This window comes from Primulina eburnea, chromosome 3 (assembly GCF_022965805.1).
Source record: "Primulina eburnea isolate SZY01 chromosome 3, ASM2296580v1, whole genome shotgun sequence".
Classification (NCBI taxonomy): domain Eukaryota; kingdom Viridiplantae; phylum Streptophyta; class Magnoliopsida; order Lamiales; family Gesneriaceae; genus Primulina; species Primulina eburnea.
In genome coordinates this window covers 4,069,167-4,083,919 of record NC_133103.1, presented here as the reverse complement: position 1 = coordinate 4,083,919, position 14,753 = coordinate 4,069,167, and the positions used below count along the sequence as shown (strand labels likewise).

The 14,753-nt window shown below is 34.0% G+C and overlaps 1 protein-coding gene across 4 annotated transcripts; it reads right to left on the bottom strand.

The window, feature by feature from the left end:
* Nucleotides 1–823: 823 nt before the first annotated feature.
* On the bottom strand, nt 824–13,733 carry LOC140825495 (protein NUCLEOLAR FACTOR 1). 4 transcript variants are annotated; one of them, XM_073187309.1, is made up of 27 exons: nt 13,718–13,733; nt 13,578–13,633; nt 11,996–12,259; nt 11,798–11,887; nt 11,535–11,676; nt 11,101–11,228; nt 10,480–10,660; nt 9,579–9,723; nt 8,880–9,003; nt 8,277–8,377; nt 7,941–8,072; nt 7,650–7,730; nt 6,639–6,817; nt 6,062–6,131; nt 5,781–5,840; nt 5,638–5,676; nt 5,448–5,536; nt 5,060–5,124; nt 4,259–4,305; nt 3,874–3,933; nt 3,504–3,575; nt 3,186–3,215; nt 3,007–3,101; nt 2,749–2,854; nt 1,685–1,747; nt 1,527–1,598; nt 824–1,190 (listed from the first exon to the last, which is right to left on the bottom strand). In XM_073187309.1, exons 3-27 carry the CDS (start codon nt 12,090–12,092, stop codon nt 1,116–1,118), a joined length of 2,343 nt encoding a protein of 780 aa, XP_073043410.1. In that variant the 5' UTR covers nt 12,093–12,259; nt 13,578–13,633; nt 13,718–13,733; the 3' UTR covers nt 824–1,115. The 4 variants fall into 4 exon arrangements, with proteins under 4 accessions (XP_073043410.1, XP_073043411.1, XP_073043413.1 ...); XM_073187310.1 differs by lacking the exon at nt 13,718–13,733 and having other exon boundaries at nt 11,996–12,165; XM_073187312.1 differs by lacking the exons at nt 13,578–13,633; nt 13,718–13,733 and adding an exon at nt 13,533–13,549 and having other exon boundaries at nt 11,996–12,165.
* Between the last annotated feature and the right edge of the window lie 1,020 nt (nt 13,734–14,753).

The window sequence follows — 14,753 nt, the reverse complement described above, 5'->3', positions numbered from 1 at the left end:
AAATTAAAAAGTTATTTAAATTATTAATTAAGAAAACGTTGGCTGAACTTATTTAAAACAAACTTATAAATTGTATAATCTTATTTTAAAAACAAATTGTTTATATGTTTGGATGAACTTTTGTTAAATAACTTAAAAATGTTGATTTGGTAGATATCATAAGAATTTTATTATTATTAAAATTATTTAAAATGGTATAATATTAAAAAAATAGTTTTTTAAGGGAAATGTATATATATCATGTATGTGAAAATAGTTTTAAAATTTCATGATAATATCTTAAACTTATATTGAAAAAAATAAAATATTTTATATTTATAATTTAGGAAGATGGATTTTTTGGGAAATAAAAATAAAGTTTTAATTTATATTAAAAAACTAAAACTATTTTATATTTATAATTTAGAAAGATGAAATTTTTTTGAGAAAATTAAAAATAAATATTTAACAGTATCTTTAATTTGTTGAAACAAATTTGATAAAAAAATTTGTTAAAATTCTTGAAGAACATAGTGGTAATTTTAAAAAATATGCAACGAATATTTTGGAAAAATAAGTGTTAGATCAGATTTTTAGAAAGTCATTCTTATTTTTTTAAAAACAATTTATAAACTATAAAGAACAAGTTATTTGGACAGTTAACAAGCCATTTAAAAAAAATTGTCAAACAAATTTTAAAAACTCATAAACTTTGTAAAATTTTCTCTTAATTAAAATTTGTTGTATCCAGACCAACAGAGCTGGTTGAATAAAGAACTAGTAAAATTATTAGAATTACTAACGAGTACATGAATGAAATATAAATATTAAAAAACAATTGATGTAAAGCAAAATCAATCTAATTGGTTGAAGAACATCTTCCGATACGTAGTTACAGATAGTAACGAACAACTATAAATGAATCCTGTGAAAATTATAATAGCATCAAATTATCAGATAAATAATGACACAGAAGAAATATTTCTTGAAACTGTGCAGGTTCAAGGCTAAAACTCGTTGTTTTGTGCGTGAAATACGCCATTGGATACATCGTCCAGTGTTTTCTGGAAACTCCCGTCTGTTTTACATGTTCGAAAACCCTTCCCGTCTGGCGGCGTCAAACATGGAAACTTTGCTCATGCGAAAACAAACACGCCTTTATCTGAGTCGACCATCCTCTTTGCTGCTGTAGAACCAACAACTCTCTCGAGCTACGCGTTGCAAAAAATCAAGTTAAACTCTTGGTGACTCTTTATAATATCTCCCGGATCTTTAGATTTTAGGTGACTACAAATAGGTGAAAACCAGTACTAATACTTGCCCTTGTACAAGTAATAATAAATAGTCACTTGCTGGTATGATCTAGGCATAATGGCATCCGGCATGTAAGTAACAAGAAGAATGTTTTCAGGATATAAAACAAGGAAGATCCAAGTTTTTTTTATATCGACAACAGAGGCCAACAAAGAGATTGAATGGTAGAATGCTAAGAATAAGGACTGACTGAGAAAATATCTAGGAACAGCGATAAACAGCAAGAATTGTACCCGTAGATAATCCAAACGAGAAAACAAGATGGTGCAGGTCATGTCGGTTGAGGGTTCGAGGAAATTAACAATCTGCAGCAGAGGCCAATATAACATCAACGTAAATACCATAAGTAAATATAATGGAAAAAATCAAATAATTTTGTAGCGTTTTTCACCTCGGGGTAAAACTCTTTCCTCTCCGGGAGGGAATAGATTAATAAATTCTTTACGCCTCGTATCTGTTTGATGGGAAAAACACAAAAGGAAAGTGAGGAAAATGTTCTCTTGGGGATAAGAAAAGGAAAACGGATAAGAAAATAGAGGTTGACCAAACAATTCACGCGCCAAATGCCACTTTCAAGATTCAACCAAATCGAAATCACTTAAAAAACCTCAACTAAAAAACTACACCATCATGACCTCCAGCAGTGTGTTTAGATGAAGAGAGAGAGAGACTCCCATGTTCGATGTGGCAGAGACAGAATTCTTGTCGAGGATGGGGAACAAAGTATACAAGTCATTCTCAGTAAAAAAAAATTAACTGCCTGAAATAACAGTAAATCAAGTGGCTGATTAATAATCCTCCAGTCAGGTATCCCAAATCCAAGTGTTCCACCATGATGGACGACAAAATCATTGTTGCGTTGCATGCACATGTAGAATGTTGGTACAAGTCATTTTGAAGTTTACAAACAAGAGACATTGCACTTCACTTCAAAGTTCGAAATACTAGTATCCATGAATTTATAAAAAACATGCACAATTTATGATGTCAAGAAAATATATGTATCATCTTAACGTTTTGAAGTGCTGAGTATGGAAATATTCTCAATTATCAGCCCTGAAGAGAGACACTGTCAGTTCTGTTGCGATTTGATATACATATATATATATATATATATATATATATATATATATATATATATATATATCTATCTATCTAGATGACAAGTGTCAAAACCTTCGGTTTATACAGACAGGTTTCTAGCTCCCTTTTTAGATTTAACACTGGTTTCTAGTTCATTTTTAGATCTAAAACTTCGTAATATTAGAATATCTGGTTTTCTAGGTGGCTCAAGAGGCTACTTCTAAAGATTTTCATTTCAATATTTAATTCTGGCACACTAGGTCAGTGGTATACGCACAGACTTCCTAAAATTTCCAAGTCAGATAATGAGGAAAAAAACCTAAGGTGGAAATCAACTAAAAAGAGTCATATTAACTGGCAAATGAGAACTACCTTATATCGGTAGTAGAAGTGGGCTCTCTCAGTGTAGAGCATGATTCTCTTCTCTCCTCTGAAAAACTGTCCCCGTACATGAGATATATCATTCGGCTTTATGTACCTATATAAATCGAAGAAAATAATTCAAGTGATTTCCAACCAAAGTCCCCATGTAAAGTGTGAGGAGAACTGTAAATTACTCAAATAAAAGAATGCACGGATTGCAAGTATGAGTCACAAGGAATTTAAGGAGAGAAAACGAAAGTTTCTTACTCTCCAAATAAGCAGAAGGATGCAGCTTGTGACTTTAAATAATTCCGGAGTCGGACAAATTCGAAGTAAGAGCTAACAAATATCATAACTCCATCCTGCATGGAAAAACATTCACAAAAGTCACTTTTTTGGTAAATTTCAAAAGCACGTGACCAATAACTTGCTAAGCCTCATATCACCTGAACAGAATCTTTTATTTTGGGGAAGACCTGCAAAATTACTAAACTGCATCAATCACATTTGAACACAAATGGGGAAAAAGTGAGATATACAGGAATGGCTAGATTCAAGCCAAATTTGCTAATACTGTGCTGATAAATCTTAAGGATATGATGGAACTTCAAGTTTAACAACTCTGGAAAGGTTTTAATCCAGTAATGGTAAAGTTCTGCTTCTTAAATGCCAGGGAATCCTATCAAACTTGGTTTTGTCACGCAAGGACATTGCTTGTGATTCTACCGCATAAAACTGAAACAAACAGATGACATGTGTCTAACCTTTTTAGAAAAATATTCAAGACGAGAATCATCATCTCCTGCAATTGATTCTGTATCAAAACGTTCATAAATCTGTAAAAATAAATCACAAATTACAAGAGTCCAAAGTAGTAAACAGGGCCTGTTTAATCACTAACCAATCTCACAAACCAAAATACTAGATTAACATCAAATGTTTATCTGAAAAAATTACATTTACATATACACATACAAGGATATAAAGCCGTTAGGTAAGTTTAAATGGCATAAAGAGTGTAGGCAAGTTCAGTCAAAACAATAAGAGTATTATTTGTTCTTATCACATCTAAAGTATAAAACTATTCAGCCAATTTCAGAACATCAATGTCGTAGGACTGTAGGAGAAACTTACCTGCTGAACTTGAGTTAATATTTTTGAAAGTACACCCCTATACTTGCATTCCAGTTTCACCTAAAAAGATATTTTTGCAAACAAATGCTTGGTTACAAATTTTAGATTGTAACATTCGCCATATTGAAAATTCTTATTACATAAAATTGTTGATCTTCAGGTAACAAGAAACTAATGTTAAAACAAGTTTGGACAAAAAAAAATGTTTAATATCACGATAACTAGCACTCCTGGGCCACAAAAGAAATGCAGGTAGAGATAGTGGATATCTTTTCCCAAACAAGATCTTATCAGAGCTGACACAAATTTCAAATTCATGCCAGTCAAATGTAGATACGTGCATCAAGAATTAGAACATAAATGTTTCAAAAGGTAAAGAGCGAACCTTTCCCTGGTAGTTGAAGCAATGCTGATGGAACAGCGCATTAAAATCTGCAAAAGTGATAGGTAAGGAAGGTGGAACAAAATGGTCATTCAGGCAATATCATATAGAAGCCAACAGATAAAGTGGCACACTAATAAACCTAGATTTGCATGGAAAATAAACTATATTTACACCGTAGATGGTGAAACCCTACAAGGATGTACCTAGCTCAGGCTTGCACCTTTACACGAGCCAAGGCTCGGCCAATCGATGAAGAGCTAACCTTGACCGTGAAGCTCCAATTTTGGTGTGGTTTACAGGTGCAAGGTGCTTTTGTGAGAATATGTTAAATATATAAATAATAAAATACATGGTGAAATGCAAGATAATAGCCATTCATTTCGGCTAACAAACTAATCAATAATTGTTTTGTTCATATTCAATAGTTTGTAAGGTTATACTTGATCATAAGTATGAAATTTTCTAAGATATTTAAATCCTATCACATTATCCCTTCGAGCGCCTTTAATAAGGCATGTCAATTGACATGCGCTTTGGTCCTAGGTTTTGAAAACCATGTGCCTTAGTCCACCTTGTGCTTCTAATAACCATGTCTCAAATGATGAATAAAGTGAGTAACAGGAAGGAAAAGTACACCAAGCATAGACGAGGACAAGATCAGAGAAAATAGTACCGCTGTATTGAAACTAATTAATAGATCAACTTGAAGAATTCTACTGTATTAAAACTTTTCTGGCTGTGTCCATGTCGGTCAGCGAACTATTCTGAAACAATAAAACTAATATTTATGAACTTGAATACCTGGGTTTATATGAGAAGACAAAATTATTGTCTGCCGATAGAAGCGTGCTTGCCCATCTAGATACCTGAGAATCACATATTTGAATAAAACAACAAAATCATCACGAAATCTCTTAACAAGGAATAAAAAAAGAGCAACCAGTGTCTCATCCACAACCTGTAACTGTTTTATCACCTCTGTTATTTAGATAAAATATACATGCGTTTAAATGCAATTAAGAAACCAACATTTTCCTGGTGCATAACCAAGGTTTGTACCATTGCAATGAGAGAAAAGCAGCGGTGAAAAGATATCCATTACCTGAAGGATTATATCTCCCCAAAACACATAAAAGAATGCAGACCAAGAGTTCCAATGACCAAACAAAAGAGCAGCTCAAAAGCATACCATGGTCTTATGCGCATAATGTCTGTTCCACGCTGTTTAGATGGTAATTGGTTCAATTGTTCGACAACAGCCTTCACATGGGACCAGTTCTGGAAAATTTTAAGATATACATAGAGAAAAAATAAAATCATCAGTGCAATTCATCATGATAAAAAGACCGCAAAGGGACTTTCTATTATAGTTCACCCACCTGCATTAACATGACATCTGCATGGTCAATGATTAAGATCTGTGACATAAAAAAACGTTCTCCACCAATCAGCATAAGATAGACATTAAATCATTCTGACGACCATATTACAGTCACACATAGTTTGGAAATGATAGCACCACCTCTATAGAAGAAAGATAATCAACATCTTTTTCTTTGTTGACTTCAGCCTCCCCAATTTTCTGCAACAGAATAATTCAATAATCAAAGTCAATTACATCCTATGCACTTAGAAAAACCAAAACTAGAAAGCATTTAAAACTCAAAACATGCAAAACTATAGTTTTTAAACTGGTGCAGCTTTGACAAAGGTGATCAGCACATTTTGAAAACTAATTCAACCAGTAAGATCAGATAAGTTCTACACGATCTATTAATAAAGTGTAAATGGGGAAAGGCTTACGGTGATCAAGCCCAGAGGAGAAGCGACAAGAATGTCCGAAGTATAGAAATCACCATACAGCTTTATACCCCTACAAATAGGATAAAATTGTGGTTAATGTAGCGACATACAAGTATAACTGAAGATTGTTCAGGTACGCCAAAAAAACAAGTTGTTTTCCCATGAATGTTGGTCAATTTTCAAATATTAGCAAATGGAGAATGTTAAGTACTGAGGTGCAAGTATGCCACAAATGCATCAATTGCTCTCTTCATGTATGGGCAACTTTCAAATCAAAACTCATGAGCCTATCAACGGTAAGAAAAAATCGTATCACCGAAAGATAAATTTTATCAACACTTACTATAAAACAACGGCTGGAATTACATCAGGAGTGCTCTATTTATGACTAATGCCCAAGCCCACTGAATGGGGGAAGAGTGTGTAATTTGAGAAATGCATCATAAACAAGTAACATAACTAACATAACTTATCAATGGAACAAGTTAAAGAGACAGAGCAGCACTGCTATAAAGCTCTTGCAACTGATACATAATTCAGCTTCCATATGGAGAGTAGTCAACAGTGAGACTCCTACCTTTTGGTAAACTTAACACCTATCATAAAGTGATCGTTGTTATTATCTCTACCAAGCAAGGCTTCGAAATCAGAAGGTTTTGTGGACATTTTGGTTTTTGTATTTTCTGAGTCATCCTGATCCTTGGTTATTCCGGAACCAAACTCCTCATAAAAGCGCTGAATGTTTTCGACCTTATCCTGATAATACCAAAGAACCAAAACTTACTAAATTATTTGCATAAAACTATATCATTGAAATCGGAATTATCATCAAACTGATATCTCAGAGAGAAGTGTCACATAATTCTACCAAGTATAAAAATGGGGAATATCTAGTAGAATAAACAACAAATAAAAAGCATATGTATCAATTTCAAAAAAATAAATAAATTACAGCATATGTATCTAAACTTCAGCCCAATAGCATAACATATTACATATGAAATTGATTATAAAGCATAAGCAGCAAATAAACTCGTGATCAGTCAAAGACTGCCAAAAACAGAAGTCTGATACAAAAAGGCACAATTGCAAAGAAAACTAAAGTGACCACATTTAAATACTAATCATAATTTGGTGCTGATCTAATTCTTCCAGATGCATCAAGTACATGACAAAGAAGATGTTTAGACTGCCATAAAACTGTTAAGAAACCAATTTTCAAGAGCTCAAAACCCTTTTAATATTATTGGGTATTATTCTAATATATAGAAAAGTCATAAGGGGATATTTTTTAGAGTGTATGTATCTCAATTTTGAAGTGCGACAAACAAGGAACAAAGATAAATACTATTACATTCTCAAGCCCCGAGTGATAAGGATGTCTTTGCATATTTAAATTTAAACTATGGGGTTGGTAACCTAGCTCTAGCAAAATGCCAAAGTCTCCATCTCCCTACATTCGTCGAGGTGGTTATTTAGCAGCAAAATAAACATGTTCTCTTTCTGATAACAGCAACAATTGACTTGGGAGTTACATATCATGTATCCCTCAATTCCTCATGACATAATGCAAGTAAAATATGAGTACCTTAAGCTTAGGTGGAGTCAACTGGATTAACTTCTTGATCACGCGTCGTGCAATCCCTGCTAGGGGCAAAAGGATCAAAACCTGAATTACCAACAAAGTGTGTGATCACATTGAATCAATAAACAAAAGAATCTATACATAAGATGTATGGGGAGTCAAAGAGGACATAGACACGAACACCGCATGCCTAAGTGGAATGTTTTTTTTACAAAGGCTTTTGGGGTAATCGGTAAGACTAAATGTTTACTTGATTTAAACTTGACAATAAAAAAGAGGAAAACCAGGAAATACCTTTGGACGCGTAAACCCACGATCGAGGTAAGCTTCAGAGTTAAGGTCTTTTCCCTCCACGTTTTCTTGATTCTTAGCCAATTTTCTATCATTTTTCGACATAAGATCTCTACTTCTAAGGACATGATTCAACTGCATAACATGATAACTTCGCTTATCAGTGAACCATTGGCAAATGAGCAAATGAAGGAAGGACATCGGCAAACCATGTAAAAGAGAGAACACAAAGACAAAATGAAGACTCTTGTAACAAAAGGATTACCCATACTGAAACTGAGAATGACAAAAATGTAAGCATGTTCAAGAAAACCTGGAAAAATTGGTTTGTGTACATACAGAGTGAATGAGGTAACCATCCATGATATTTGAATCTTCCTCCAAACCTTTGAGATAAAAAGGCTTTTTGTTGTGGTGCATTATATCACAATAGCTATTGCCTAGATAAAGCAAATAACACGATAAATAAGTTAGTTACAGACAGAAGCTATCTATGCAGAGAAGTCTTAACTGGAAATTTCCAGCCCACTAATGCTATTCTCCCACTCTCAAAGTCATCCCACAAATCAGATAAGGGAAGAAAAATCATCACAAGTAGCTACACCACATGAATACTTTCTCCGAAAATGAAGTGAATGGCATAGACAGTTTCCACTGCAGCCTAACGGAATATAACTAGAGGATGATCGGATTTTTATTTTTATTTTTTAAACTAGAGAGAGTAAGCATAGTTCAAAACACTAGGTAAATCTGCAGCAATCTACCCATGATGTAGCCGAAAAAGAATTAAATAAAAACCAAGAGAAACAATGACAGGAAAAGTAATTGTTATCTCCTTGTAATCATTTGCATAGAAAATAGAAGATTACTGAAAGCAAGATATGGTAATCATACAAAAAAGTTAAAATATGGGATCAATGATAAGTTGATTGATGTACTCACATAAAGAGAAAAACATTTTCTGTTTAGACTGATGAAATTCACCGCTTCCAGAAGCCTTGAAAACTTCCATCCAATTCTTGTATAGTTTTGCCTTGAGGCTATAATAAGAAGTCATGTCCAAATCCTATAAGCATATTGTCAAAATACATGATTCAGATCAGTCCTAATCCTTTTTGAAAAATTACCAATAAATTAAACCATTATGACCATTGTATGAGCGAAAATTGAACCAAAATAATATCACTCAGAGAATTTATTGGTAAATAAAAGAAGTGATAGTAAATACAATCTGTTATTCAGGAACCGACTTTGATCAACCACATACAATTTTGACCAATATGGGAAATATGTGAAACAACTGCATTTAGCTCCAGTAAATGTTTAGCGATGAATCAAAATAATCTTGTTTTAAGGTGAGCGTCTCTTATTCTTTTTTCAGGGTGCACTACCCTTTTTACCAGAGTGGATGGTGGCATCATAAATACCAAATGACCAGTTTGTATGCCTTTTAAAATCCTAAATATAAAAAAGACATTTTAAACAGAATTTACTATTTTTAAATCTATCCTACGCAAGGTGATGGAAATAAACTATAACCAAACAACTATAGAATTCAAAAGAAGTGATAATCATGAAACTTGAATAAGAATAGTCAAATCCAAATGCAAAGATACAAGAGAAAATGATACAAGAAGCAACCTTGATACAACACTCTCCTGTTCCTCTCCAATTGCAATTTTTCATGGTGAGAGCAGGCATCTTCCATGTGTAGCTCCATTTTGTTTTTAACAATTCGTCAACCTCTCTTGATGATAATTTGTAGTTTACATGACTGTCAAAAGTACTACAGGTAAAAACTACAAGTTAATAATTTCAAAGTTGAATTACTTGGAAAATAGTGTGCCGATACGAATGTATGGGAAAACATCAATGAGATTTAAGGGAGACCGTCTTTGGGATTCTTAAAAAAGAATTGGTGGCAATATCACGAATCATAGGAAAAAGCTTCTATCAAGTAAAGCTTATATTCTGTAACCTAAAACACTAAACATATTCATGTTTCTTAAGCAGTGAGTTTCAACACGAGATCAGGTGCTATAGCTGACCAAATGCTAAAGTATTGTCAAAAACAGCTACCCATAAATTTACCCAGGACGAAACACTGATGGTGAGACATAGTTAATTTTTAAGGTGAATGAAAGTTGATTCCTTTCAAAAAGCCTTAAATCGAAGAACAAATTGCCTTCAAAATAAAGAAAGCATTAAACAATATTCAGTCTCTGCATGAAGGAAAAGTCTCCATACAAGCAGGCATCAACTGAACTCCCATTTTTATGGCTTCATAACGGATTAGTTAAATAAATTAATAAAAGAACGATTTTCAATTATCAATTTCCCACTTGGCTCGAGCCTCAATGGTTCTACAAGACAGCCTGAAAGAGATCTAATGCAAATATTTGACAAAGACAGAATCTCAAAGGTCAAACATGCATAATCATTACTCATTAGGTTCCCTCTACCCAGGGATACAACAGTGGCACCATTTCATGATGACCATTTAATCATTCAAAGAGCAGCGTAAAAATAAACTTCGGAAGACCTTGTCGTCATGCATGCTTCTGAAAGGGGTTGATCATTCAATACTGAGTCAGATTCTTCGTCCGAATCAAAGAGTGCATCATCTAGTTCCATGTCTTCCCTCAGTTTTATACTGCTGTAAATTCCAGTTCCTTTTGGGGCATTGGCAATAGTATGGCTCCTAGGGGACTCGTTATTATCTCCTAGATTCAAGAAATGAATAAAGATTAGTCCAACAGACGCATCTATTGTATACTAACCTAGGATTGTGTTGTCCAAAGAATAGCTAATGCCTTTCCAACTTCTATAGAAAGTCCTTTTGGTGTTCCGTTGAAGATAGTAGGAATCGAGAGTTTCTCTCAGCGCTAAAAGTGTTGATAGATTTCAATAAAACAAATAGCAACTTTTGTAGGGGATAGCATATCTACTAGGCTTAATTGCATACTAGGTCCTTGTCCACAACAAGTTATCAAGAAGGCCGTCGAAGAGGAAGCGGCCTATATGAACTAATTAGTCAAGATTATTTCTATTGTAAATAAACTGATATGCCAATGATCCAAAAGATTGTTTTCTACAATTCTTCAGAAAATAATCCTTGAAAATGTCCAGACGGTTTTTATAAAAGTTAGAACTGTCATATTACCATCATCCCTTTCATCAGCCTCACTCAGAGATTCCAGATCATCATCATTCTCATCAGCATCACTCTGAGAATCTGGATCGCTGTCAGCTTCTTCATCTGTTTCACTTTCCCCATGTTCTTCTCTTTGCCTAGCAATGCATAAAAGCATTCAATCAAACCAATCATAATTGCTTTTTTAACTATTCAGCTTTTGGTTCTTGTCATACAATTTTGAGAAATATAAACTCCATGAAGCAACAGAAAGAAAAATGCCATTTATATTCTTATGTAATTTGATTTTCAGTCCACACGCTCCATTATGAAGCCCAAATCTCTAAAAAAAAAATCCAAATTCACAATCAGAACCTACGGCCAAACCAATTGATTAACATACGTTACATAACTTAAATAAGACTGCCCAAAACTAAAAATTTGTGACGTATTAAGTGAACCACCTTCTTCTGAAAGCATTTGCCACAGATTCATTTCGAGACCCCAGTCTCTTCAACAAATCGTCATAAATAGTTGACTCTCTACGTACAACTTCTGCTTCCTCCTCGGAAGAGGAACCATTCATGGGCTTCTCATAGAACTCCCCTACATTCAAGAAAGAGAATAGACATAAATGATCCTACTCAACATAGGAACACACAACACAAATCAAGATATTGCATTTACGTTTGAAAAATAATCACACATTCAACTTCAATAAACTTGCCTGATTCGACCCTGTCCTCGTCAGTGCTACTCTTCTTTTTCACAATTTTTCTCTCAACAAAAACGCCTGCTTTATGGGGTCTCTTAAACCCTGGTTTCACAATTGCTTTCGATTAAAGTAATTTTCTCATCCAACTACTGTTCATACAAAACACATAAGACATTCGACACCTGCCAGTATAAATGTGTAAGCACTCACCGCTTCTCTTCACGTCGAATTTTTCAACTTTATCGTCTTTCGGAAACCGGCCGGTGTGGGGTTTTAGAGCGGCGCTTTTTTTAAAATTACTCTTCATATTCGCTTATGCGGGAAGGCTGAATAGCGGCAGCCGCTTTGCCTATAAAAACACCGACGCTGATCACCGGAGCCTGCGATGACCTAAAATATAAGCACAAAGACCAGTTTCTGAACCGCCGCCCACCGCTTCCGTTGCTTGAAAAAAGGCCACTGGCGGGAGCGTCTCTGCTCGGTTGAAAGATTGTTCAATATATAAATACGAACACTGGGCTTGGCCACTTCCCTAATATTCAACCATTTTAAACAAGGCCGAGCATTCACAAAACAGTGTGACATCCTAGGCCCAAATTTGTGGTTCGTTTATCAAATACAATATTTAATCGATTTATTATCAAATCAACCATTGACAGAATTTTATGTTTCTAAAATTATGGTGCGGTAAATTTAAATTTTATTGAACTAGTACATTATTAAATTTTTGAGTAAGTTTCATGTGATACATATTTATTTTCGTGAAACTATTTAACCTGATCAATATTTAAAACTAAAAAATAATATTTTTAACATAAAATATAATATTGTTTCATGAATTAAGTCGGATCAGATATCAATCTCACAAAATTGACTCGTGAAACAGTCTCACGAGAGTTTTTGTGTGAACTTTGTGCAGGCTGATGAAAAATATATATGGGTACATAAAATCAGTAATTAACGATTTTAAAAACAAAAAAACTCCTATTATAGTCGCTTATTAATGTTTTGAGACAAATATCTTATCCAATCAGACACATGAAATGTGTTATTTTTTATACCAAATGTTCCTTTTATCCTTCAATTTTTCACATACAAGTATACAACACACTGCAAGTATAGAGTTTAAAGACCATTGCACAGAAGACCCAATGTTAGGAAGAATTGGTAGGAATAAAAATAATCTTGACCCATTGCACAGAAGACCATTGAACACGATATTATCAGTTTATTTACGATAGAAATAATATTGACTAATTAGTTCATATAGGCCGCTCCCTCTTCGACGGCCTTCTTGATAACTTGTTGTGGACAAGGACCTAGTAGATATGCTATCCCCTACAAAAGTTGCTATTTGTTTTATTGAAATCTATCCACACTTTTAGCGCTGAGAGAAACTCTCGATTCCTACTATCTTCAACGGAACACCAAAAGGACTTTCTATAGAAGTTGGAAAGGCATTAGCTATTCTTTGGACAACACAATCCTAATATGTAACTGCAAACCCAAAAATTTTGTTATTACAAATGTCTCAACACCAACACAAAATTCACCACTTAAGAACTCATTCTCCAACCTACTATACATCCAACTTATATCTCATGTGTTATCTTTTGAAACCTACAAGTGTTTAAATTTATAAGTATCTAGCTAAAAAAAATCATCATGATTTACAAAATAAATAACTAAAATTCGTAATTAAACTATAACTAAAATTCGTAATTAAACTACTACGCAAAAGTAATACATAATTATTAAATTTTCATTAAATAAAACGCTTTAAAAATCTGACTTGCGTGAAGATATGCAGAATCACGTAACGCTGGAAGATCAAACCAACGAGCAAATCTAAAAAATTAACACGAAAAGATGTTAGCACAAATAAAAAAAACGAAACTGCATGCGAAAAAAATGATAGAGTTTCGACACTACCAGAGAAGAACTGCGGAAATCGGTGAAGGAAAATGTTCGAGAGTTGCGGAATATATAGAAATTATAGCGACGGTTTCTTCAAACCGTTGCCCAGAGCGACGGTTTCGCCCAAAGCGACGGTTTCTTCAAACCGTCGCCCAGAGCGACAGTTTTTGATTAACACCGTCGCCACGTGCGATGGAAATTGTTAAACCGTTGCCGACCGAATCGGCGACGTTTATGCACAACTGTCGCCAATAGCGACGGGTGTTGTCAAGTTCACAAGAGCTGTCGCAAATATAGCGACGGTAAATGTAAACCTGTCGCTATTAGCGACGGTTATTGATAATATCGTCGCTAATAGCGACGGGTTTAACAAAACACGTCGCTAATTCTTTTTTGGGAAAAAAAATTTATAAACAAAAATATATACGTCCAAAATATAACTTACATGTTATTTGCGAACCATAATTATGTGCACAATACAAAAATACATTACGTACAAAATATAGGTATGCAAAAAATTCATTAATCATGTGCACAAAATAAAATATTTTTTTTCAAAGTACAATTCAATCATAAATAAACTCAATCTTATTCACATTCGTCGTAAATGTCACGAACATCGTCGCTCGAATATTGAACCTCTTCTGTATAACTTTCAGTGTTGTTCAAATCAATTTCTTTATTATAGCGACTGTTGAAATGCATCGTTCGCATCAATTTGATTCTGCTCAGTATTTGGCTCAACATTAGTGACATAAGCTCGCCTACGTAGAGTACTCACATGCATCCTACATTTTTTTCGATTCCAATGACAACAGATATTTCCATTTAATAAACACTCAGGATGACTAAGTGTAAATGTTACAAACGACTATACACCAACACAATATCCAGCTGTTAGAAATCTATTCTCCAACCGACGATACATCCAATTTCTATCGTTATCCATTTTATCCTAATTTATTACACATTTAATCTTCCACGAGAGAAGATTTTTATCGCCCGCAAATACGCGACAATTTATAGACAGTTTGCTAAAATCCTAAATCGT